Raw genomic sequence first — 26,652 nt, 5'->3', positions numbered from 1 at the left:
TATTTGGAAAAGTTTTATAGATAGAATGTTTTCATCTTCAGGGGACCTTTAATACATGAACATACAATATTACATACATTCGAAATTATATATGATGTTTCCATAGCAACGTACAGGTCTTAATACTGAGCTGGAGTTGGGCCCTTCTTCCACTAATATACTGCAAGTGCCAGTTCCGCAAGCAGATGTGTTATAAATAGCTACAGAAATTTGGTAATTATCCATTAATTGTACAAGTAGAAGCATGTAATAGGTTAGCAAGAAAGTTTATTGCAGTGAAAAGCAGATTTCATGGATGAACAAAATTCCTCTTTAACTCAATATTTATGGAAGAAGGGCCCAACTCCATGGAGTTGGGCCTTTCTTCCATGAAAACCATGATTAAGTGTACGTGGAAGACTATTTAGAGAGTGGATTTTGGCTCATCTTTCACACACATGGAAGAACAGTCTGCTGGCAATAAAATGCTGGGTCTAACTCATTTTTGTAAAAAATTGGAGTTGGGCCCTTCTTCCACTCAGGTATTCAATTATTACAGTGGTAATTGCAAGCCCTTCTGACATATTGTGCTTCAGATCTGAGTTGCATCCAAGTCTCAATATAATTGATTGCAGTTGTCATGCTAAATTGCACACCACAGTTAACCCTATAAGAACTACCTGCCGATTGGCCAAAAAGAAATTTTCATTATCAATTGGACCAATCAGCAACATTGTTAGAATAATTTCACCACGCAAAAAAAATTGGGGTGATTTATTTTCAGAGCTACATTCTGATTGGTGATTAAAATGAAGATATCCTGTAATTGACCAAGCAGAGGCAATCAGAGATGCCAGTTTTCAGGTTTTAACCTGAATTCAGTTTTTTTGTGAGTTCAAATTCCCGTGTTTTTATTTATTTTCAGCCTGTTTTGGGGCTTTTTGGCCTGCATTCAAGCGCTTTTCAGGTTTTTTTGAGTGAAACTGACTGGCATCTCTGGGCAATGTTAGATCGGCAGGTAGTGCTCAGAGGGTTAAAATTAGTATGTAATACCATTTTGATAGCTAATAAATATGATGTGCTAAATAGAGCGGAAGGTTTTAAAGCCATAATGTATGATTTTATACAGTAATATGAAATTGGTCTTAAACTTGATTTTTTTGCTATATTGGTAAAATAAATTATGTTCTAACTTACACCTAAATGGAATAAGCCAAATTCATTGTGTTAGTCGGGTCAACCGAGCAATTTTAACATAAAGTCATATCATGACATTAAATCAAGTCCCCCATAGACTTCATGTTAAAATGACCAAAGTAGCCAGCAGGCTTTCTTTCACTCTAAATTGTTATTTTGGCCTAAAATGGACAGAAACCCTTCCTGACAGTTATTACTGATATTTTGGGTAAAAAATTACAAAATTTAAATGGAAATCATACACTATACCTTTAACATTTGCTACAAATCTCTATACTATTCATGTTTCAACAGATGTATTGCACCCCACATTGGGCTCTTCCAGTTGAAATTCATACACCCCTATGGAAGACATGACCTTAATCTCCCACACAGGGAGTGTAGATTTCAAATTGAATCACCCATTTAGGTTACCCCATTTGAAATTCATACTCCCTGTGTAGAAGATTAAGGTCATGTCTTACATAGGGGGTGTATGTATTTCAACTGGAATTGCCCATTACACATTGAAAGCTGAATTGCAATGAGGTAAATAATGGAATGCACATTGTACCCCATGAGAACTACCTGCCTATTGGTCAAAAAGAAGTTTTCATTATCAATTGGACCAATCAGCAACATTGTTAGAATAATTTCACCACACAAAAAAAAAAATTGGGGTGAATTATTTGCAAAGCTCCATTCTGATTGGTGATTAAAATGAAGATATCATGTAACTGACCAATCAGAGATAATGTAGTGCTCAGGGGGTTAATGATCTAATTCCACCTCTGGGAGTATCCCTGAGAAATGAGAGGACTTGGAACTTGTGGACTCTTAGTAAAGTGGACACTCGTTAACACAATTTTTGAGTCCCAAGCCTTAGTACATTATAATAACCTGATAACACAAAATCTTGTTAACATAACTGAAATCCAAGGCCCTGACAATTTTGTGTTAACAAGGTACCACTGTGTATTAAAGCTATTGCAATATACATATAATGAACAAACCTGTCTCCAATGTTTTCCTGTGTGCCAATGAATTAATATGCACACTATCCGAGACATAATAGCGTGTGTGATGATACATGCATGTAAGGTATACTTGCACTCATTATGATTGCAAACAGTGTATTAAAATCTCACATGCTGAAACTGTTTGAGCCAACCTACATAGTCATTACTTGATTGCATCTGGTAAAAAAAAGGTTTACTACAAATTAACCCCATGAGAACTACCTGCCGATTGGCCAAAAAGAAGTTTTCATTATCAATTGGACCAATCAGCAACATTGTTAGAATAATTTCATCACACAAAAGAATTGGGGTGAATTATTTGCACAGCTCCATTCTGATTGCCAATGATTGGTGATTTAAGTAAAGATATCATGTAATTGACCAATCAGAGGCAATGTTAGATTGACAGGTAGTGCTCAGAGGGTTCTATTACAGATCAAATGTACAGCTGCAAGAGCTTGTCCCAACAATTGTTGGTTCTGCAAGTCTGACATGTTAGGGCAAAGGTCACACTGACTGTCAAAATATAATTGAAGCTGACTACCTCAAAAATCATTAAAAAGTCAAGCGATTAAAACATAAAATGTCATTGCACATAAGTTAGGAACCACAGCCTGATTGTCACAAAGATTATGTATACACATGGCTAAAACGGGACTATTTCAGTTGAAATCCACATTGCACACACCCCCTATGAAAGACATGACCTTGATCTCCCACACAGAGGGTGTAGATTTCAAATGGAGCCATCCATTCAGGTAACCCCATTTGAAATTCACACTCCCTGAGTGGAGGATTAACAATGTCTTCCATAAGGGATGTATGGATTTAGACTGCAATATACCAATGGAGTTATCTGTTATACCGTATTTCGTCAAATAGTCGCCCCCCTCAAATAAACGCCCCCCACCACTTTTTTCAACCAAGATGTTTCAAAAATGCCGATATTTCCATGCTATCTTGTGTAGTAAGCTTACCAAGTTGCTCACATGGGCGATAATAGCGTCAATAATTGGCGAAAATCTGGATCAGAAACCCGGAAGTGAGCCAGAAGTCAGTGTTTCTAGTTCATAGTTCGTCATTTTAGCGTGTGTTTTTAGTTTACCTAATGATTTTAACGGGAATTATCGTTCTAAAATTGACCTTGAATAAACGCCCCCCCCCCCCTTGGGAAAATGTAACGCCCCGGGGCGTTTATTTGACGCAATACGGTATATAAGACTGTAAAATTATTATTAATGAAACCACTCTCTAATTTTGGTTAATTTTCTACACATTATCTTCATTTCAGGGGAGGGGGATTTTTATGAACAAGAGTATATATTTTGTTGCAACCCTTAATCCCAACTAACATCATCTTTGCGCAGCGAGGTCTGCAAGGTCCGCATATCTCGTAGCATCTGAAAATTGTTCCGACTACCTCCGTCCCTATTATTCGACACCCTGATAGGGGGCGCTTTTTTTCCTTTGGATTTGACCGTGGTGATTACTTGTACCTCTGCTGCTGTTGAGTTGGATTCTGATGACCGAGATGAGGCTGGTCTTTTGGGCACTTTACTCTTCGTGGATTTTTTATGGCTCTTTTTCTTGGAAACCTGAAAGATAGAAATAGAAATATATGTAATTTGGAAGAAATTGTATCTAAGACATTTGATAAATGAAATGAGATAAGATTGACAGTCTAGGGCAGTGCATCTTTGATTCAATAACTTGAACTCTCTCTACGCAGGTGTCGACTGCAGACGACAAGTTTAATTTTTAGCTGCGGATAGCAGCTCTATAAGTCACCATGTCTCTCCGTTAGTCCGTCCGTTAGTCCGTCCGTGTGTCCGTTAGTCCGTTAGTAACAAACGCTAAAAGATGCTGTTACGTCAACATCGTTTGTCACATGGCTATGGTACTTGGTGAGGGGGAGGGCCTATACCGGCCCCATACTGGAAAAGAGTTTCGTCCTGAAATATGCTAATTAGGTCATTAAAGGGGCTTGTTACGTCAACATCGTTTGTCACATGGCTATGGTACTTGGTGAGGGGAGGGCCTATACCGCCCCATACTGGAAAAAGAGTTTATTCCCGAAATATGCTAATTAGGTCATTAAAGGGGCATTACACGATTTTCAACAATTTCTAAAAAATGCTGTTACGTCAACATCGTTTGTCGCATGGCTATGGTACTTGGTGAGGGGGAAGGCAGGTACCGGCCCCATACTGGAAAAGAGTTTCGTCCCGAAATATGCTAATTAGGTCATTAAAGGGGCATTACACGATTTTCAACAATTTCTAAAAAATGCTGTTACGTCAACATCGTTTGTCGCATTGGCTATGGTACTTGGTGAGAGGGAGGGCCTATACCGGCCCCATACTGGAAAAGAGTTTCGTCCCGAAATATGCTAATTAGGTCATTAAAGGGGCATTACACGATTTTCAACAATTTCTAAAAATGCTGTTAAGGCAACATAGTTTGTCGCATGGCTATGGTACTACTTGGTGAGGGAGAGGGCCTATAGGGCAATTAAGGGAAATTTGGGAAAAGTGGGGAACATGAGGGAAATTGAGGGGGGGGAGAGGGCCTAAAGTGTCCGAAATTGGTTTCCGAACACTTTCGATGTCAAGACGCTTTTTTCCCGAAAATCGTTTGGACATCAAAAGTGTCCGAAATCAGTTTCCGAACACTTTTGATGTCAAGACGCTTTTTCCCGAAAATCGTTTGGACATCAAAAGTGTCCGAAATCGGTTTCGAACACTTTTGATGTCAAGACGCTTTTTCCCCGAAAATCGTTTGGACATCAAAAGTGTCCGAAATCGGTTTCGAACACTTTGATGTCAAGACGCTTTTTCCCGAAAATCGTTTGGACATCAAAAGTGTCCGAAATCGGTTTCCGAACACTTTTGATGTCAAGACGCTTTTCCCCGAAAATCGTTTGGACATCAAAAGTGTCCGAAATCGGTTTCCGAACACTTTTGATGTCAATACGCTTTTTTCACGAAAATCGTTTGGACATCAAAAGTGTCCGAAATCGGTTTCCGAACACTTTCGATGTCAAGAAGCTTTTTTCCGAAAATCGTTTGGACATCAAAAGTGTCCGAAATCGGTTTCGAACACATTTGATGTCAAGACGCTTTTTCCGAAAATCGTTTGGACATCAAAAGTGTCTGAAATCGGTTTCCGAACACTTTTGATGTCAAGACGCTTTTTTTTCCCGAAAATCGTTTGGACATCAAAAGTGTCCGAAATCGGTTTCCGAACACTTTTGATGTCAAGCCGCTTTTTTTCCGAAAATCGTTTGGACATCAAAAGTGTCCGGAATCGGTGTCCGAACACTTTCGATGTCAAGACGCTTTTTCCCCGAAAATTGTTTGGAAATCAAAAATGTCCGAAATCGGTTTCCGAACGCTTTTGATGTCATGACGCTTTTTTCCCTAAAATCGTTTGTACATCAAAAGTGTCCAAAATTGGTTTCCGAACACAATTTTTCAAATTTTGATTTTTTTTTTTTGTGGATTGAAATACCCTTTCTGGCATTATTTTAAGATGAGCGCCCTCAAAGGTTAAGCTCACAGAGGGGTTACAGGTCAAAATAGGGGTCAAACTTGAACCTGCTTCAAAGACACCAACACTGCAAAATTGAATTCCTTGTCCCGCAGCGACCGCTACGGATCCGACGGTACTTGTTTTTAAATTCACAAATTTCAAAATTGTAAATTTTCATGATCATATGTGATGCGATCAAGCAAAATCAGTCGGAACTCTTTTTCCCCGAAAATCGTTTGGACATCAAAAGTGTCTGAAATCGGTTTCCGAACACTTTCGATGTCAAGAAGCTTTTTTCCGAAAATCGTTTGGACATCAAAAGTGTCCAAATCGGTTTCGAACACTTTTGATGTCAAGACGCTTTTTTCCGAAAATCGTTTGGACATCAAAAGTGTCTGAAATCGGTTTCCGAACACTTTCGATGTCAAGAAGCTTTTTTTCCGAAAATCGTTTGGACATCAAAAGTGTCCGAAATCGGTTTCCGAACACATTTGATGTCAAGACGCTTTTTTCCGAAAATCGTTTGGACATCAAAAGTGTCTGAAAGCGGTTGCCGAACACTTTTGATGTCAAGACGCTTTTTTCCCGAAAATCGTTTGGACATCAAAAGTGTCCGAAATCGGTTTCCGAACACTTTTGATGTCAAGCCGCTTTTTTCCCGAAAATCGTTTGGACATCAAAAGTGTCCGAATCGGTGTCCGAACACTTTCGATGTCAAGACGCTTTTCCCGAAAATTGTTTGGAAATCAAAATGTCCGAAATCGGTTTCGAACGCTTTTGATGTCATGACGCTTTTTTCCCGAAAATCGTTTGGACATCAAAAGTGTCCAAAATTGGTTTCCGAACACAATTTTTCAAATTTTGATTTTTTTTTTGGTGTGGATTGAAATACCCTTTCTGGCATTATTTTAAGATGAGCGCCCTCAAAGGTTAAGCTCACAGAGGGGTTACAGGTCAAAATAGGGGTCAAACTTGAACCTGCTTCAAAGACACCAACACTGCAAAATTGAATTCCTTGTCCCATAGCGACCGCTCACGGATCCGACGGTACTTGTTTTTAAATTCACAAATTTCAAAATTGTAAATTTTCATGATCATATGTGATGCGATCAAGCAAAATCAGTCGGAACTCGGGAAATATTGATTTTGAGATATAGCCAAATAAAGGAAATATTTCCTTTTGTTTCTTGTTGTTTTGGAAACTCTTTAATTGCCTCATATCTTTAGAACTGGTTGTTCAATTTCAATGGGGTTTTCTGCAAAATCCAGCTTTGTAAATGTTTTTTACTATCCTGAAACTGAAAATTTATTATTGCCGAGTTCCGACTGATTTTGCTTGATCGCATCACATATTTGGAATCATCATGAAAAATGCATGAAAATGAGTACAAACAAGCCATAGACCCTAAGTTACGATCATATAATCTGGAGAAATCGGAAGCATCACAGCACTATCACCAACAGGTGCGACTCCTCCAACCCAAATAATTTACCTGTATTTTATGTCTCTTTAACCTGGCTATCTGTTCTCCTTTAGCCTCCATTCTAACCACTAACTCGTCTAATTCCCGCTCTAAATCATCTCTCATCCTGGTGTCTTCTGTCTCCTGTATCTGCTTAGCTAACTCATGGTGCTCACTGTGTGAATGGATAAACGGAGAAATGTTTTAAAACTTGTTCAGGAGGCTAGGGTATCACAAGCCTTAAACCTCACTCAGTGAGTTCTTCTAAGTTCCTGCTGTATTTCTTCAGACTCTCGAGTACAAGTTGTTCCAAAATGAACATTTACATTGAGATGGGAGATTTGGCCCGATGCCAATTGTGACACGATCTGCTCCACGGGGGGCCAAAAGAGGCATTTTTGAAAATTGAGTAACTATAATTACTATCTTGTAGTAACATTAGGCTATCATATACTGAAAACACCAAAGGTCTAGCATATTTGGTTCTAAAGTTATGAGGTTTTGTGATGTGTATTTTATTGTTTTTTACTCCATATTTTTGGCTTTATCTCAATTTCAAATTTGCCGCCTTTGGCCCCCATGGACCAGATCATGTCACAATTTAGCCAGACTGATACCCATCCTTTATGACAAATAGCACCACTGTGTGTGTTTCCTGAAATGGAGCTATTCGATGTGGACAACTAACCTAATAATACCCTGCCTTGGTATCATTTAAGGGGGTACTACACCCCTCAATAAATTTGTGTCTATTTTTGCATTTTTCTCAAAAACTAATAACACAGTGGTAACAAAAGTTATGTATATTATAGGGGCAAGGAATACAATTACTACACTGGAATTTCAGTGACCCAAGACAAGCGGTTTGTTATTTATGATAAGAAATAAGGTACCGCTAGGATGTACCTCGTTTCCTATCATATATACTGAACCGCTTGTCTTGAGTCACTGAAATTTCAGTGTAATAATTGGATTCCTTGCCCCAATAATATATACATAACTTTTATTACCAGTGTGTTAATATTTTTGAGAAAAATGCAAAACTAGTCACAAATTTACCACAGGGGTGTAGTACCCCCTTAATTTTGTTCAATTCCTTGCCATTCAAACCACAATACTCACAATCCCATTTGACCAAATTCATCCTGTAATCCCAGTAGTAGTTCTGACAAGTCGCTATCTGACCCAGTGGACGATGACACAGAGTTGGAACGCCTAGGCCTGCTGATAGGGGGCGCTGGTCGTGTTAATGGCCCATTACCACACCAGGCTGGGTGATGTGTTTTCATCATGGCGATGACATTTTGTACGTTGGCTCCTACTGAGTGGCTTGGACTGGTAGACTGAAATGACAAACATTGGGTAATGTACATCACTGTGATTTCTGCTTACTGAACCCCCCAAAATGGCAAATTATGGTATAATTTACTTCAATCATTAATATTTTGTACAATAATACTGATTTGAGGGGGTCACGCTAACAGGCCGGTCAGTTGTGATGGAAAGATGTGAATCTTCTGATCGCCATTTTGATTTGGTGACTGATAGAGGGCAGTATTTTTTATCATTATTTTGGGCAGTGGGAGGTAGATACGTTAATTGAGGCAATTCTAAATTTATGCAAATCAAGGATTCTTGCAAGATTCTCCTGTCCAAATAGATTCGACCGCACTGTCATGGATTTCTAGGTTATCATGGCTAAAGTCTTCTGTCTTTTTGTATGTTTTGTATATGAGTGAGTGTGTCTTTGTCCATAGTCTTTGTCTCTTCTGTCTCTCTTTGTACCTGTTGCTCAAAAAGAATTTTTTGATTATATGTAATTGTTCATGATCATTGGGAACTGATGGCTCATTATGTATGTCTTTTCTCCCTCCATCAGTTCCAAGCTACTCCCCTCCCATTCCTCTCACAATGAGGGATAGAGTGCAATCATCTTCTACTAATTTTAGCACATATCGTTGATGACTAAAAGTAGGGTTCATTGAAGCAAAATAAATTTCACCTCATTTTCACTAGAGATTGAGGCTTTCTTCCAATTGGCAGAGACTAGACCGGCCAGTTGGCTAATATGGACAGTCAAGGGCCCCATACACAACAGGTAATCACATGAGTTTTGAAGTGTTATGCTGGTTCCATAACTGGTACACTTGAGCTCCTTTGCCTTGGGGTAAATTTCATGTGCAAATAGAGAGCTCCCTCCTCTAAATCCAAACAAGCATTAAGAATCTGTGTCCTTATTTTCTGGTGGACATTTTACGGGAGGGCACTGTTAGGTTGTGTCTAAAATTCCACTTATGTCAAGGGAACCCATAGCACCATTAGGCGAATCTTTACGGTACATACACCTCCTGTGGAAGACATGACTTTAATCTCCCTCACAGGGGGTGTGAAGTTCAAATGGGGCTACCTATAGTTTGATCAGCTCGTAAAAGGCGGGAAATGTTAGGATTTTACCACTATGCCGAGAAGTAGACCCACGTTAAGAGTGCTATCAGTTGACCTGTCTGGTCTTTATTTTGTGTGTTTAAGAAACTAAGACGAAGTAGGCCTAGGCCTATAGGGCTTGAATTATTATTTGTGATGCTTCTGATGAGATGTCACAAGAAAATTCTCAAAATGAAATATTTTGATATTAATCCGCAACGTTATAAGGCCTGCCGATTACGAGCTGATCAAAGTATAGTCAGGTCATCTTATTTGACATTCACACTCCCTGTGTGGAGGATTAAACCATGCCTTCCATAAAGCGGTCCTGGTGGGGTCACTCAACTTGCAATACCGACCGCACGATCGTTACCAAAATCGCAGAAAAAGGGGTCATCTTCAGGGTTTGTCCACGGACAAAATTGTCAGTGAAATTGGAAAAATAGGGGTGTTTTATCGCACAAATGTCCGCGAAATTGAAAAAAGGGGTTCTTATCATTTTCTCCATATCCCGTGGATAGCTGGCCACTATTGTAGGCCCTATCTCTGAGTTATAATAATATGCAAGGGGTACTACTTGAATTCTGTGATGCCCTGTTAATTACTGAAAAAAAACATTCATAAAAGCCTTGTCCTTGAAATGTTGAAATTGGGTCAAAATTGCAAATGTGTCCTCGAATCTAAAAAATAGGGGTGTTTCAGAGTACTATTTTGTCCTTGTTTTGGAGTAAAAAGGGGTAAAATTCCATGATTTGTCCTCGAAATCGACTGCGAAAGGGGGTAATTTGTACTTGTGGTAACGGTCCTACGTGTCCCCCCTGCCAGGGAGTGACCCCACCGGGAAGGCGGTGTATGGATTACATCTGGTATAGCCCATACCGTTCCAGCCACAAATGGTATCTGTCCCAAGTTGAGTCTGTAATGTCTTCCAGGACTCTGACTCCTACACCTGGACCTCATTGTCCCTGTCACAGGTGCTGATGTCTTCTTGACCGGTGCTGATGAGGTCTTCCGTTTCTTCCTCTTGGTTTTCTTGGGCTTCTCCGCTGCTGGAATCCGTCCATCTGTGTCAAGGAGTATCCTGTTAGTCTCCGCTGCTGTGTGCAACTGGTGGCAGCGATAACAACAATAGAACAATATTTAGGTTGGGTGGTATTAAAGTAAATTTGAGGCAACTATCAAAGGCACTGCCAATACTGGATAATGTGGATATCTCTTTTCAGGAGTTGTCATACAACTCTTGTTGCCACTGTAGCATGTGTACTGTGTAAACACGGGTTTCTGATTGGCTGATTGCCACTGTAGCATGTGTATTGTGTAAACACGGGTTTCTGATTGGCTGATTGCCACTGTAGCATGTGTACTGTGTAAAGGTCCGTTCATACTACCACCACAATTGCGATACGTTGCTTTGCGATGCCGATATAACGATTACTTTTTGCCGCAACTCGTCGCATTTCCAAGTTAAAACATTTAACTTTATTGCGATATCGCAATGCAGTAGTTTGCAGTACGATGCAGTGCGGCAACACAACGCATCGCATCACAAATGCGGTGGTAGTATGAACGGACCTTAAACGCGGGTTTCTGATTGGCTGATTGCAACTGTAGCATGTGTACTGTGTAAACACAGGTTTCTGATTGGCTGATTCAATCAGGTCATGAAACATCAGAGGACGGGCAATTCCCACTTGGTCCAATCCCATTTGGTCCAATCCCACTTAGGCCAATCCCATTTGGTCCAAATCCCACTTGGTCCAGTCCCAGTTAGGCCATGTCCCACTTAGTCCATGTCCCATTTAGGCCATTTCCCACTTAGGTCATTCCCACTAGGGCCATGTCCCACTTAGGTCATGTCCCACTAGGGCCATGTCCCACTTGGGCCATGTCCCACTTGGGCCATGTCCCACTAGGGCCATGTCCCACTAGGGCCATGTCCCACTTGGGCCATGTCCCACTAGGGCCATGGGGCCATGTCCCACTTGGGCCATGTCCCACTAGGTCCATGTCCCACTTGGGCCATGTCCCACTTGGGCCATGTCCCACTAGAGCCATGTCCCACTAGGGCCATGTCCCACTTTGGCCATTGCCCACTAGGGCCATGTCCCACTTAGGCCATTGCCCACTAGGGCCATGTCCTCACTTAGGTTGTGTTTCTCTCACTCTATACTTCTTTGTGTCATGTATATAAATTGAATTTCAAGTAATTTTGTATGTCTTCATTATATTATTATAAATATTTCTTCTTGATTGATTCTATTTGGTCATTTTACTGATGGGCAAAAGAAATTAATTTTTTGTTTGTCTAAATATCACAACAGTTTATCTACATTAGTGTGTATGAAGGTCATTTGAATTATCCAAGAAAAGACCGCAATAAAAATTGGATGTAAAATGTGGACCCCTCCACACTCATTAGCATGCAACAAAAATGTTTACTTCACCTCTCTAAAAATATGCTTTTGTGGGTTATTTTGAACAGTTTAACATGAAAAAGTGGTCTCTTTGTAATTATTCTTGGGAGGGAATATCTTAAAAGTGACTGCAGGTATGTGCCGACCGGAGTCAGGGAGTAAGGGGCCTTATGTTGTTTTTAAAAAAATGGGAAAAAAAAAAAAAATCTAAAGGTGGTCATTTGGTACACAATTTTTGAAAAATACATTGCCACGTCATCGGATAGAAATTTCCCAATTTTGCCGAGTACCAGTCACTTCTAAAGTTGAACGTCCCTAAGAAATTTGTTTTTTAATTTAGACCTTATTGGATAATTGTACTCCGAAAGTGTAATTTTTTATCTGAGGTAACTTCTTGGCAAGAACGGTTTTTGAAGGCAAAAATGGCAAACACTAAAAAAGTGATTTATAGATCAGTGTTTTTCATCTCAAAACTAATTATTAAGTTACCAAAAAAATTCTGAGTGTACGAGTGGGTATCCAAAAGTTTTTGACATCACCCAGAAGTGAAGGAGCTATATCGATGAAATTTTGTCAGTGTAATCACTGGTCCTTATGTACATTATGGTCCAAAAATGGTCTCATAAGTATGTTTACTTTCGTTACAGGTGGCGCTAGATGGGCAGTAGGCGCATAACCTGCAAGATGGTGGAAATTGAGGCACGCAGCGTGAATAAGTTCCTGCATTTGAAGGGTTAGGCCTACAATGCTCAGAAAATCTATGATGAAATGAAAGCAATCTACAGTGATGATTGCCCATCATATGGCACTATTGCTTTTTGAAAAAGGAATTTTCAAACTGGCCACATGTCCCTCACAGATGAGCCAAGAAGTGGACATCCATCACTTACGGATGATGCGGCCACAGTGAAGAAATTCAAGAAAGTGGAGGATCTTATCATGAAAAGGTTGTGCGCCTACTGCCCATCTAGCGCCACCTGTAACGAAAGTAAACATACTTATGAGACCATTTTTGGACCATAATGTACATAAGGACCAGTGATTACACTGACAAAATTTCATAGATATAGCTCCTTCACTTCTGGGTGATGTCAAAAACTTTTGGATACCCCCTTGTATAGAGACTGACCGATCAGATCGGTAGCTTCCCGATCAGGCCGATTATTAGCTTATCGGTAGTGATCTGCATCGGCCGATTTTTCCTTCATCCGCCGATGTAATGCACCGATCACCCAATATCATGAAAGTAATTGTTGAAGCTTAACAAGTATTCATTTATTGGTATATTTCTTTGAATTAGTCTAGTTAAATCAAGCGAAATTAAGCAAAAGAACAAGCTTTGTAGGCGATAAACATATAATCATACCGTGATTCAGGCACGCAGCTGAGATAATCAGGTAATTCCCCGCATGCACATGTACAATTGTAGTTCTTACTTCCGGGTTACACACGTGCATGTCAGATTGGAGGGAGCTACGGGCCGTGTGCAAAACTCAACACTTCCGGGTTACACACGTGCGTGTCAGATTGGAGAGAGCTACGGGCCGCGTGCAAAACTCAACACTTCCGGGTTACACACGTGCGTGTGAGCTACGGGCCGTCTGCAAAACTCAATACTGACTTGAACGTAAACACAATATTAAAATGGGGCGATCGAATGATTCGACGGACTCGGATATCAGGGGGAAAAGGTAAATTGAACTTAGAATAATCATGGTCAAATTAAGTATTGTAAATGAGCACGGGAGTGTATTTTTGTGCTCAGAGCATACATAATTATGGTAATACTTTGCGTACAAGTACCCTTTCAACATACAGGTAAAATTTACTCATGGCGATGGCAGTCATTGTCATTGTTTACAATAGGGGAATTGGTAATCGGTGATCGAATCGGCAGATCAAAGAGGGAATTGATCGGCCAATCGGCCGATTCAGATAGGGACCTGATCGGTCAGTCACTACCCTTGTATAAGTAACATAATTATTATTAAGAAATTAAACGCATGCGTTTACATTGCTCAAGTGCATTTAACGGAAATGTGGCATTTATCAAATTCAAAACCTAGGACTTGATGAGACAAAAATAATGTTGAATGATTCATTGAAAGTTTTGTGTTATACTGTTTACGAGCTTTCTATGTTACGTTTTCATATTTGAGTGACTATAGTGAGTTTTTGCCAGTTTTGCTGGTTTAAACCGGGCAAAAACGGGTTTTTTGCCACTTTACCGGCAAAAACCGAACCCTGCAACACACAAAGAAAGAATGAAACAAACAAACATTTGGATGATAACATAAGCAAAATATATATGTGGGGGGGTGGGGGCAAACCCCCTCCTGCACAAATTTCTGCAAATTTGCAAACCTTAAACAACCTGTTAAGTGGTCTAGATAATATTAATTTACGTTCATGCCTTCTTTTTCACATGCATATATACGCATACATAAATTATGGACAAGATCATCATTTATGGATCATTTCCATTCCCTATCATTATGTTGGCAAACAGTACGGTACTGGCCTTCTTCAATCTCTATATCTTCTTACTTTGTCCTACTGCTTCTTTCTCTTTTCCTTCCTCTGTCTATTCTTTCCCCCCTTCATCGACCTTATTCCTCCTCTTCTTTCTTCCTTATCTCCTTATTCCTTTCTGTTCTTCTTTTCATGTACACGTAGGCCTATGAATTGGTCCGAATGGGACATGGCCTAAGTGGGACATGGCCCTAGTGGGATGTGGACCTAGTGGGACATGGACCTAGTGGGACATGGACCTAGTGGGACATGCTCCTGGTGGGACATGGACCTAGTGGGACATGGCCCTAGTGGGACATGGGGCTAGTGGGACATGGGCCTAGTGGGACATGGCCGTAGTGGGACATGGCCCTAGTGGGACATGGACCAAGTGGGACATGGCCCTAGTGGGATTGGCCAAGTGGGATTGGACCAAATGGGATTGGACCAAGTGGGAACTAGACAAAGTGGGAATGGACCAAGTGGGAATGGACCAAATGGGATTGGACTAAGTGGGATTGGACCTAGACTATGCCATAGTCGAATTTTATTAAAAATATGTTATTATTAGTCATGATGAACCCATTTCGTTGAACTCAAAATTATACTGATGTTTATTAAAATTAAAGTATTCAATAGTAAAATGGTCATATAGAGTTAAAAATATCAGACGATTAGTGACAATAAAAGTAATTGAATGCAACATTATCTTGCATAATTATAACGGCTCACTTTAATACTGAACAATTCTGATTTTGGAATCTACCAGTTTATTGATAGCGAACCCCGAAATTTCGACTATGAACTTTGAATTGTAAGCAGAACTTTACCCCCTGGACTTTGCTGTCTAAAAACACACTGTCAAGCATACTTGTTTATCAGTCCATTAACCACAAGTACTAAGCATGGACGCTTAGATGTTTGATGAGAGATTAACTTTCGCGTCAACACAAAAAGCCGCAAAATACCACAGACAGTTGTTTACGGTGTAGTTAATGGTAATGGCGCTGGCCCAGACGATTTAAACCATAGCGAGGTATGGGCGACCAATCACAAGGCAGATCCATTTAAAGATGCATTACATCATGGACAATTTTAGTTAGGCCAGAAATTGGCCTAACTCTCCATAGAGTCCCGTGTTAAAAATCTTAACCGCAAGGCAATGTCAGTAGTCCACTTGGGAAGCTAACAAACAGAGGGAGTAGGGTGACTGATCAGATGTGAAAATCTATCAATTGTGCACACATTAATTAAATCAGAGTTTTAAGCTTAAATACAATATCCAGAGTATGCACAATGGGCAAGTGGACTACGGGGTAGTCTAGATTGGACCAAATGGGATTGGACCAAGTGGGAATAATCCTCGAGGACAGACTGCTCTCAGGGTTCATTTTTTCAATTCTAAATAAACTTCATTATGAAAAATGAAGATTGTGTATTCTTTTTATGCGATAAACATGGAGCGCACATCTGCAAGTTTCAAGTTTTCCAGGTACACAGAGCAATTTCCCCAAAATACCCTCACTACCTAATAGTTAAGTGTCATACTAGTTTGATGACAGCATATTTTATGTGTACCTCAAAGTGGAAACAATCTATTAGGTGAAATAGGGGTTACTCCTTCATGTAAGAAATCACCAATACTCACAGAATTAGAGAAAGAGAACCCCGGGACTCTTTCCCCATCTTGCTACAGGTTATGGAGCAAAAATTGGGGGTATTCGGTTTCCCTCGGAATGCGAACGAGGCATTCGTTGTCATGCAAGTACGACATCGCATGATAAATAAACGCATTTGAGAGATGCACTTGATGCGACCTGCACACGATACCTAGACGCTAGAGATGAGAAGCAGAACGATTTTGCTTCACTGCACAGTCACACCAGAAATGCTAACGGTGACCAGCGGCAAGCTCATATATCGATCACTCCACCGCTTTTCCCAAAGCGGCAGATCGCTAGGAGTTGAATTCAAGTCAACTTGGGAGCGGTGCCGCTCTGACGTAGGAGAACAAGATACATTGGCTATCATAGTCATGCAGCTGCGGCTCAGTGGTGTGCCGCTCTGCTTGCAAAAAAGAACAAGCAGCATGATAAAGTGTCACGCCGCTCAGCGGCAAGCAGCAGAAAGTATTAAACCAGCATTAGCTTTATTCCGTATAATCCCTCAATCTTTATCCTTGTTTAACTCTGCATGAAGGAAACACCAATATACTTCACCCCCATCTCTTTCATTCTTACCTCAGCTGCCCTATCTTGAAACATTTTCCGTTGGTGGCGCTCTTCTCTCACCTTGTCCTCCAGCTGTCGAATTTTACTCTGAAATCAGAACATGAAAATTTGTCTTTAAGCATTGTATTTCAATTGATTCATCTGCTACTTTTGAAAGCAAAATTAGTATCTGTCCATATCAAAACGATGCACTTGTCGGCTGCTACATGTGTCTCATTTCACATAATAGCTAGGACTAAAATACCAGACTCATCTCAAGTTAAGATCACTTAAATTCATCCCCAAGTCACATGCTGGTGTAAGAATGTTCTCTGTATTCCTAAACGATGACTTGGTTATGATTTGAAAGTACCTGCACTTGAGATGTGTCTGATATTTATAATTACCCGTTATGTGAAAAGAGACACATGTAGCAGCCGACAAGTGCATCCTTTTGATATGGACACATATAAAGTCAGGGTCATCAAAATTAAACTGCTGCAAAGTGGTTCATTGTTGCAGCATGGATACTGATATTGGACTCTGTCATTCTTGACATTCGCTTAAAAAGTTACCCTTTTCAGAGTCTTGGTTAGCAGTGACGTAGCTTGCGACACCATCACGACGTCTTCATTCAGTGTAGTGTTTACAATCCTCCTGTCACATGACCACCCTATGGGTGGTCAAGTGTCAGCAGATCATTGTAGATGGCGGGCAGGTCGTATCCGGCGTCCCTGTTGAGTGTAGGTTTTAGTGTCTTTATCTCTATGGCTTCCCTGATCTTCCCTGACACTTGACCACCCATCGGGTGGTCATGTGACCGGAGGATTGTAAACACTACGCTGAATGAAGACACCACGATGGTGTCGCAAGCTACGTCGCTGCTAACCAAGACTCTGAAAAAGGTAACTTTTTAAGCAAATGGTTCATTGTTGGTTTTCTTGTCAATGTTTGCAACTTCTTGTGCACTATTTAGAGGTTAATAACTGAGCATCAATTATTTGGAGGGCACTCTGAAAAATCTAAACATCATTTTGCCTTTGGAACTGAGGGATATTCCGAGGTCCAAAGCAAAATGTTTAGATTTTTCACAATGCCCGACATATAACGGATGCTAAGTTATTAACCAAATTCATAACCGTTAATTTCAACTGCTCTCTTTTCAAAATTACAAGATTATATTCTCCAAAATTGGTAACATTTAAGTCCTGATATTCAAGTACCGTATTGCAAAAGAGACAACCTCCTGCATATATGGGCTATTCCAGTTGAAATCCATACACCCCTTGTGAAAGATATGACCTTAATCACCCAAGCAGGGAGTATCTCATTTATGTAACTCCATTACAAATTCACACTCCCTGTGTGGAAGATTAAGGTCGGTCATGTCTTCCACAGGGTGTATGGATTAGGCCTGTTATCGACACCTGATTTCTAATTCAACACTTCGTAAGGGAAAAAAATACGACAATCGACACGTGTCGAAACTCGTAATGAGATTTAAAAATGCTGAAAAAAGTTGATAGATAAACTTAAAATCACGCCGATATGAGTTACAATTGCCGCCTTCCGGTGTAAACATACTATCTGGTTCGTACTACTTCCTGGTTTGGGTCAACTTCGGGAGGTAATTTTCAACTTTCTGATGAAAACATGATCGTACGGTAAGCTTATTCGGACAAATTAGCATGGAAATTTCCTTTTTTTCCTTTTTGCTTTTTGATATGTGTCCTAAAGGGTAGAAAAAGGACAATTTATTTTGACATGTCGGATTTAGGGTCATATCGATGATAATATGACACATACGATAACAGGCTTAGTATGGATTTCAACTGGAATAGCCCAATGAGGAAAGTAGCTGTGCTCCATGCACTAATGGAATCTAATTGTACCTCAGCAAGAGTCTGTGTAGCTTTCAAGCGGACATGTTCTCTCTCTAGCTCATCCAACTTCTTCATATGATCCTGTGTTTCTATCTCGTTGACCTCTCTATCCTTTGTTACCCTCAATTCTTGTTTGTGCAACACCGCTTGCCTGTCCTGCTCCGCACTCTGGACCATCTTGCGCATGTATTCAAGCTGCTTTTCCAGGAGGGCGCACCTGCTCTCTGCGTTGCTTAACTTGGATTGAACCTCTGTGAGAGATAAGTCAAGTATGTTATTATTTTTTTGATTCGGGTACCCGTTATTGGAATTTTCTTTGTTTGCCGTGCACCTGTACAAGCCATCAGTTATTTGCTTTGGTTTCACTGAATGACCTCTGTTTATAAATCATCAAATGATCCTCCCCTGCCCCCCCCATGTCTCAGCAACTCGCCAGACTCGTCACCACCGGTATTGAAGTTTTTTTTTTTTATGTAACCAGGGAAGATATGTTACACTTCCCACAATGCATTTCTTCCATTTCATTTTTCTGTACTGATTTGCTATCTAGTGCAACATGGATTGATAGTGACAAAAAGTACCTCAATGTACAGAGCACATCCAGATCTTGCACAATATGTTTATTTATATCGACCTATGCTTAGCCAGTCTATCCTCAACATGCATACAAAGGGAACCTGTACAAAGTAATAGGAGTCTCATTTGCTGCAATGAGGTGATGTCATGTTGCAAAGGATTCTGGGAAGGGTACGATACCTTCTCTAAGGCATAACTAAGTTGCTTCATGCTCTTCCCATACTATTGATTTAAAACTTTCATTCATGTACCTTGTGACTGCTTTGAAATTTCTGTCTGTGTAGTCTCTCTCACAGTATTCTGCCTCTGCAATACATCCCTGTAGTGTGTAGTCTCTGTAGCAAGTGACTTCAAGTTGTTCTCTGCCTGAACCCTCTCCAGCTCCAGACTGCGGATCCTGTCCTGCAATCCTCTCAAGGCTGACATTATAGCTGAAATGGAATGTAATATCTCAAAATGAGGTTTATTTTGGTTAAAAGAAACAACCCTAAAAATTATGTAAATTATCTAAAGCTCTTTTTTCTCCCTTTCTGAGCTCCTCAAATCGGACAATGAAATGGAGCATTTCGAGGGTTGACAAACAGAAGGCCTTAACTCAAAAAGTGCCTTTTTGAGAAAAATGAATAAAATAATATTTTTCCATTGAGATGTGACCAAGTATTATTGTGCTATAGATGCAATAGGAAGTTGAATTGAGTTAAGGCTTAAATGATTTTAAGAATCTGTGGGTATTACAGATTATTTTGGTACCAAAATCTCAACATGGCCCAAAGTGAGTTAAGGCCTTCTGTTTGTCAACGCTCAATTTTATTCACAGCCTCTGTACTTACTTACCCCTACTTCTAGGGGTCAAGTTAGCTCAATCGATAAGGCGTTCGACTATGGTGCGAGAGGTTGCGGGTTCGAACCCTGGCGGTGCCTAGTTTGCTCTCGTGGAAACATTGAGTTAGCTTGAAATTCCCTGGACAAGGAACTTACTGCTAATTGTCTCGTTGTAACCCGTCTTAAACTTGGGGAGCTGATCCTGGTTGCGATGGTTATTTGTGGAATGTCTAGGGTGTGCGCTCTTGAAGCAGCAAAGTCCCTGAATTGTTGTTTAATGGTTTACGGAATGATGTGGGGCCGTAGTGGTCAGCGACAACCTGTAAAGTGTGCTGGCGCTTGTGGATCAACGTCTAGGCGTTGTGCCTGTGCGTGGCGCACTATAAATCACTTTTTTTTTTTTTTTTTTAGTCTCTCACACAGCCTTAATGATCCCTGAATTTACCTGGGCTACTTCTAGTCTCTAGCACAGCCTTAATGATCTCTGGACGTATCCCTACTTCTAGTCTCTGGCACAGCATGAATGATCAATGCTGTACTTACGGTACTTACCCCAAAGAGCCGTATATACAGCTTTATGACTTACCCCAACTAGAATTCTAGCATGTATCTTATTCTTAATAAGCCAGTACTTACCTCTACTTCTAGTCTCTGGCACAGATTTGATGATCCTTGGTGATTTTCCAGGTGCAGCCTGATCATGCAATAATGGCCTCCTGGTGGGATAGTCATGATATGATGAGGTGGATTCTTGTGGCATCTGAGATGTGTCATCAGCATCTATGGAGGTGCTACCGTAATCGGTGCCAGTCATGCGAGTCGAATACGGTGATCGCAAAGTGCTTCCAGGATATGCTGGCCTTGATGAGTGCTGTGTAAGAAAGATCAAGGGTAAATTTAAAAGCTTAAAATGAACAAAGTTAAAATATAAGGCATGAAATCATGGGGCTTGAATTTACAATGTACATGTAGAGCAGGTCTGGTAGCGATTGCCAGCTGAAATTATTATTGTAGCAACATGACATGTCTAAAGCTGAATTTATACTCCATCGCTAAAAAAAAAGGTTTGTCTCATAGCTTAAATGCGCACGCATTTGTAAAATCATTTCACACGATTTGAAAAAAAAAGAAATGCAGACATTTCTTTTATTTAAAAAAAAATTTTTTTTATAGTTTTTTCCTCAAAATACCGTAAAAATATGGTTCACCACATAAACTTGTATATATGGCTCAAAATTCAGACCGCTCGCTAATAGGTTTACTGTCATTGCGTATTTTGAAATGGTTAACGTTTAAAATGATCCCCGATTTCCGGTCGATTATTTTAGCTTTGTCAAGTCACGTGCATGACGCTGGTGGGAACCAGTCTAGCCTAACTTCAGTAAAAACATGATCACTGATTTCGATGTGATGTGGGACTTGCATAGGATTACACAGAGATATTTCTTGCCAGAATTTGACCATTTTTAGGAACGTTGGCCCTACTTTGTAAAAATACTAGTACTAGTAAAACCCCCTCTTCGCTGAACCCAAAACTTTTTGACCCCCCTCTTAATGGACCTAAAACTTTTTGACCCACCCTCATATAGGTTCAAAACTATTTTGACCCCCCAACATAATTTATCATTTTGCATCAAATGGCAGAGGAAACATATACTAAAATTTGTATTCATGTGCAATTAAAAATAATTTTGTACCCATGTCATTGATATAAAATTATGTGGAATTGTGGAAATGTTTTAAAGTAGCATAAGTATGTTTATGCAACCCAGTATTAATAAACCATACATTTATGATTGGAATCAGTGGCGACTGAAGCATTACAATTTAGGGGGGTCGGGGATGAGTATAACTATTTTGTTCTGGCTTTACTGGCAGTGGCGAAGATTTCATTTTGACAATGAGGGGATGGGGGCAAAAGTATATAATGAATCCAGTACCATTTGACGACAGAATACGTGAATGGTACAAATGCGCGCCAAGCGCCAAGCTAAAATTTGGATTTGGAAGCTAAATGAATGTAATTTGATGCAAAAGTGGATTAAATACGCGCGAAACGCTCAAAAATTTGTACTTTGGGGGTTAAAATGGCTAAATATGAGCTTAATTTGGTCAGAAACACACATACAGGTGTCAACATTGGGGGAATGATTGTATGGGCCATCCCCCGGGATCTACGGGACTTTTTGTTGCGGCGAAGCGCGCAAAAACAAGACTATTTTAGCCCAAAATACAGGGGCATAGCCAGTTTTCTTGGTCGGGGGTGAATAAAATTTCGGGGGAACAGACGAAAAAAGAAATTGCAGTTGCAAATACATATGTGTACCCCGGTTCTCCAAGCTTCCTCCCCCTATAATTGTAATACAACATGATTTAGTTGTACATAGGCCTATATCAGTGATAATAAATTAATAATCTGTAACATGAAACATTTTTTAAAAAAAGAGCAAAGATATTGCAGATTTTAGTGATTTAAAGAGCTGACCAGAAAGAACTGACAAAAATCTCAAAATTAATTTATAGATGAAAATTTTGAACACTGGATCAAATGTACTTTTGTTCTGTTTAATATGGGAAATATGGGAAAAATTTTTACACCCCCCCCCTCTACGTGCCGAAAAACTTTTTCTTCTTCTTCTTCCTATACACGTGCATCCTCAAATTGAGTAGGCCCCTATTGTCGCACGGGCTTAACGTGCATAGTTTTTTTACCTATGCACGATCATGGAACCTAGGATTGATTGCAGATATCAGAACCGGGGATGGTCCCCCTTCTCTTTTCGAAGCCTCTGACACTTAACGTGCACAGGGTTTGACTCTTCCTGTACACGGGACCAACGGCTTTACGTGACTTCCGAATCACGGACGAAGCACATACACTACCTATATCTGCACGTGATAAGCAGTGTGTGGGGCGAGAAGAAATTCTTCAAGTTCAATTAAATTCTGAAATTAATAACTGAACTGAATGGAAGGATTTCTGACCATATATAGGAACTTTTTGGGAGGGAAGAGAATTTTCACCTAAGGCAAGCCCAAGGCTCGAACCCTCGTCGATCTTATCTCCCGGCCGGCAGCGCAACGCCTTAACCACTCGGCCATTTAATAGGTAGTCCTGCCAGCAAGACTTCAGTCTTTATCATAAACATAATGACATCTACGGACCTGAAGTCTTGCAGCGGTACATAGGGATGCACTGTACGTTTAAGAAATCCAAACTTCAAGTATCAAGAAATATACCTTGTATTTGTCAGTTTTACCTCAGAGATGCTGTAGACCCTCTCTACACAGTGTAGAAACATCACAAGTAGAATGCTGCTCAATATGATAAATCCAAATCATGAAAATCAAGACATTTTTCAGAGCAATATTTTGACCACTTTTGCACTAAGTAAATTACTCCCATGAAGATTGCAGGTTTTGCCAAATCAGGAAATTTTGAATTCACCCAAAAGATGAGATCAATGTACAGTGAGCCAAAGAATTAAGGTACCAGTTATGTTCAGCGCTGTATATCATAAATAAAGACAAATATGTCAATATTAAAACAAACAGTCAATACCTGTACTCTTTAGCTCTGATTTAAGACCTTATTTGTTGAAATTGGTTGAGAATTGAAGAAACGGTGATCTAAAACCTGATGAACAAACGAAATCAAAAGTTGCACTTTTGTGTTCTAATCAATGAAAGTACGACGCTAGTTTTAATATGCTAATCAATGGAAGCGCAGCGCTAGTTCTCTTGTTCACGAACTCTTTGTGTACAAATCAATAGGGCATTTAATACAGCAAACTGCAACTTTTAAATTGGTATCTTCCTTGTGTTTTGGGATCGCCGTGACTTTATTTCTTGAACAATTTCAACGAATGAGGTCTTAAATTCGAGCTAAAAGATGCGGCTATTGGCTGCTGGTTCCAATTATGACATATCTGTCTTTGTTTAGGATATACAGGAGGTGAACATAACTGGTACCTTAATTTTTTGGCTTACTGTAGATCAATCACCTCAACTTTGTGAGTATTGACTAGTACAGTTGGATTAAAATCATCCAGGCACGGCCAAACCCTGGTACAATGGGATTAAAATCATCAGTGCATGCCCAAACTGTCCTTGAGAGAGTTCCTCAGCTACATCCTTAGAGCCCAAAAGGAGCCCACATATTGTGATGTTTCTTATTTGTGAAATAGATAAGAATAGAGGGAACTGTTACTCTAGGTATGACGAGTTACAGTTACTGGAACTAGGCAAACCTTAGTTAACACATTTGCTAGTCAGCCAAATTCGCCGACAATGTCAATGCATTTACATAGAAATTTAAAACAACTGGCCGAAGAAGGAAACGTATATAAATATGTTTTCTATACTTCACTTGACCCAAATATGTGATTTTTTATGGTGATAAGTCACTCGCACATGGAATTTTAGAGGGATTTGGATAGCAGTTCCATTAAAAAAAGCTGCTATCATAATGAGACTAAGATCTAGAAACACCCCCGAAATGCCGTTTTGGGGAATTTTGCTAGCTGAAACTTTTTGATGAAAGTCAATCTTTGACAAGATGTAACTTTGCTACGGAAAGTACTATTGTCTGTCCAAATAACTTAGACACCCGGTTTTTAGGATATATTTCGAAAAGTTTTCACTTTGGCAAAAAGTCATGAAAGAAAAGTTGCAAAACACAGTCAGACCTAACAGAAAATATTAGTAAAGCGATGAAAAAATATTCTTCCTTGTCTACTTTTATTCAATTTTGACCGATTTACAGCAAGATATCTGGGTCCAGCCGAATATTCCTTATGACTTGAAACTTTTGATGGGATAATCTATTTACAGTAAGGGGTGTTTGAACATTGTAATCATGCATATTGATCAGTGATTCCACCCTTTTTTCTTTGATCCTTTTACTAATTCACAATAATGGCGGTCTACTCAAATGCATTCAACAAAAGCATGTTTGCAATCTACATGAGAGGTCGTCTCATAACAAATACATTACGATCAAATAGGTTGATGACAATATTTGATTGAATGGACTGCACTGTGCCATGATTTCGGTGAAGGACACCGGTTCAAATCCTTTGTTTGGAGCCAATCAATAATTTCATGCACAACCACTATAACTCAAAAGATGTCACAGTTGGTGCATTATAACAAATGATAGGGCAAGTTACTATGCGTCTGGAGTGTATTGTGAATTATACTCCTCACCAATAACATCAGAACATTCATAGGGCATACAATTTGTATTTTCTTAGAATTTGGCCAAGCCAAAAGCATGCACAGAAGAAGATTCAAATGCCGCGCCGAATTGTTGTAATTGGTTGAGGGACAGCTGGGATCACTGAGTTAATACACTAAGAATAAATATGCCAATTAGAAACACTGCCTGCATTTTATGCACTGAATTATATTTTTCATTTTTATAAAATGTTTTTGGCGAGGAGTATAATTAATTTACCATTCACTATCCAAAATCACCATACCTACAAATTTGTATAATGAGACCTTCCAAAATAATGGTACCCAACTTCTACCGGATTATTTTTAAAGTGTTGAGAAAAACCTTCCAATTTCAAAAGAATTTCTGGTAAACTCTCACTCAATGCTTTGGAAACACAAAAATCCCGTTAGGTCTCAGCGAATGTTAACACTTTTCTTTCATGACTTTCTTTGAAAGTGGATATTTTTCAAATAAGTAACAAAAACTGGGTGTCTAAGTTAATTGGACAGACAATATGAAAAAATGGTTTTCAGTTTGGGCTTTGTTCACTCAAGGGCTTTAATATGAAATGATGCAGTTTGATGGCAAATTTGAATTCACCTAGCATACCTACATTTACATGATTTAACCCCGTTCAAATACCCAAAAGTTTTTTAACCCCCCCTAATCAGAACTCCTAAAAACAACCTTGCGATTATGAGTCGGAGCCTGTTCCGCTCGGCCATCGCGCTCCCAATATAATATTCCAATAATTATTGGAATTGCTTTATTCCAATTATTTATTGGAATTGAGTTGAGACTGACTGAGCTGGCTTGTCATGTTGTAAAAATTCAATATTAAATAAAAGTCCTTACCGACAAATATCGGGTGTCCATTGCACACTCAAAATGCAGTTACACATGAATTGAAGAAAACATACAATCTTCAGAAAGTCACTTTCAAAGTGTAAGCTTACTGCTTACTTCCGACTCGAGTTTCGATGAGACCGAGCCGATTATTATTTCATTTTAGGGCGTGTCATTTCCGGCATTATTTCACATGTAAGCTTATCTGAAAAGTTGATTCTTGTGAATATTCTGTTAAATATCAAACAATTAAACTACTGCGTATGATTAGGAGCTCGATTAAAACCTGTGAACGGCGAAAAACGTAAAACAAATACACGAAATAGCGTTTGCTTATCTTCCGAATTCGGAAATTTGAAAATCGCATTGTTGACTGTTTTACCGCCCTCTGTTGATGACAATTCGACAAGAACAAATTACTGCGCATGTGTGATAGTGTTTTTAAAATAAATATTTTGAATTCAGATTAAAGAAACCTTAGATTTTACATTATTTCAGAAGTTTGTATCAAATGTTTCAAACTTTTCAAAATATAATGATTAAAAATACCAGTTTTAAGTAATAAAATGTGGTAATT

The 26,652-nt window shown here is 39.5% G+C and overlaps 1 protein-coding gene across 1 annotated transcript; it reads right to left on the bottom strand.

Moving 5' to 3' along the window:
* Positions 1-3,254: 3,254 nt before the first annotated feature.
* Positions 3,255-26,448, bottom strand: LOC140156641 (centrosomal protein of 57 kDa-like). Its single transcript, XM_072179576.1, has 9 exons — positions 26,085-26,448; positions 20,645-20,879; positions 19,438-19,617; positions 18,620-18,861; positions 16,758-16,835; positions 10,472-10,699; positions 8,291-8,511; positions 7,199-7,343; positions 3,255-3,769 (listed from the first exon to the last, which is right to left on the bottom strand). Exons 1-9 carry the CDS (start codon positions 26,103-26,105, stop codon positions 3,512-3,514), a joined length of 1,608 nt encoding a protein of 535 aa, XP_072035677.1. The 5' UTR covers positions 26,106-26,448; the 3' UTR covers positions 3,255-3,511.
* Positions 26,449-26,652: the final 204 nt, after the last annotated feature.

The sequence above is a fragment of the Amphiura filiformis genome, chromosome 7, assembly GCF_039555335.1.
Source record: "Amphiura filiformis chromosome 7, Afil_fr2py, whole genome shotgun sequence".
NCBI lineage: Eukaryota > Metazoa > Echinodermata > Ophiuroidea > Amphilepidida > Amphiuridae > Amphiura > Amphiura filiformis.
This window is presented reverse-complemented; position numbering and strand designations above follow the sequence as displayed.

What these genes read in the sequence shown, in the direction of transcription:
- LOC140156641 (XM_072179576.1), bottom strand. Translation starts at nt 26,105, where the DNA reads ATGGACACCCGATATTTGTCG. An exon ending in GCCAGAGACTAGAAGTAGAG is followed by an intron (nt 19,618 to 20,644) that starts GTAAGTACTGGC and finishes ATTCCATTTCAG; the next exon opens with CTATAATGTCAGCCTTGAGA. An exon ending in CTACACAGACTCTTGCTGAG is followed by an intron (nt 16,836 to 18,619) that starts GTACAATTAGAT and finishes TTCTGATTTCAG; the next exon opens with AGTAAAATTCGACAGCTGGA.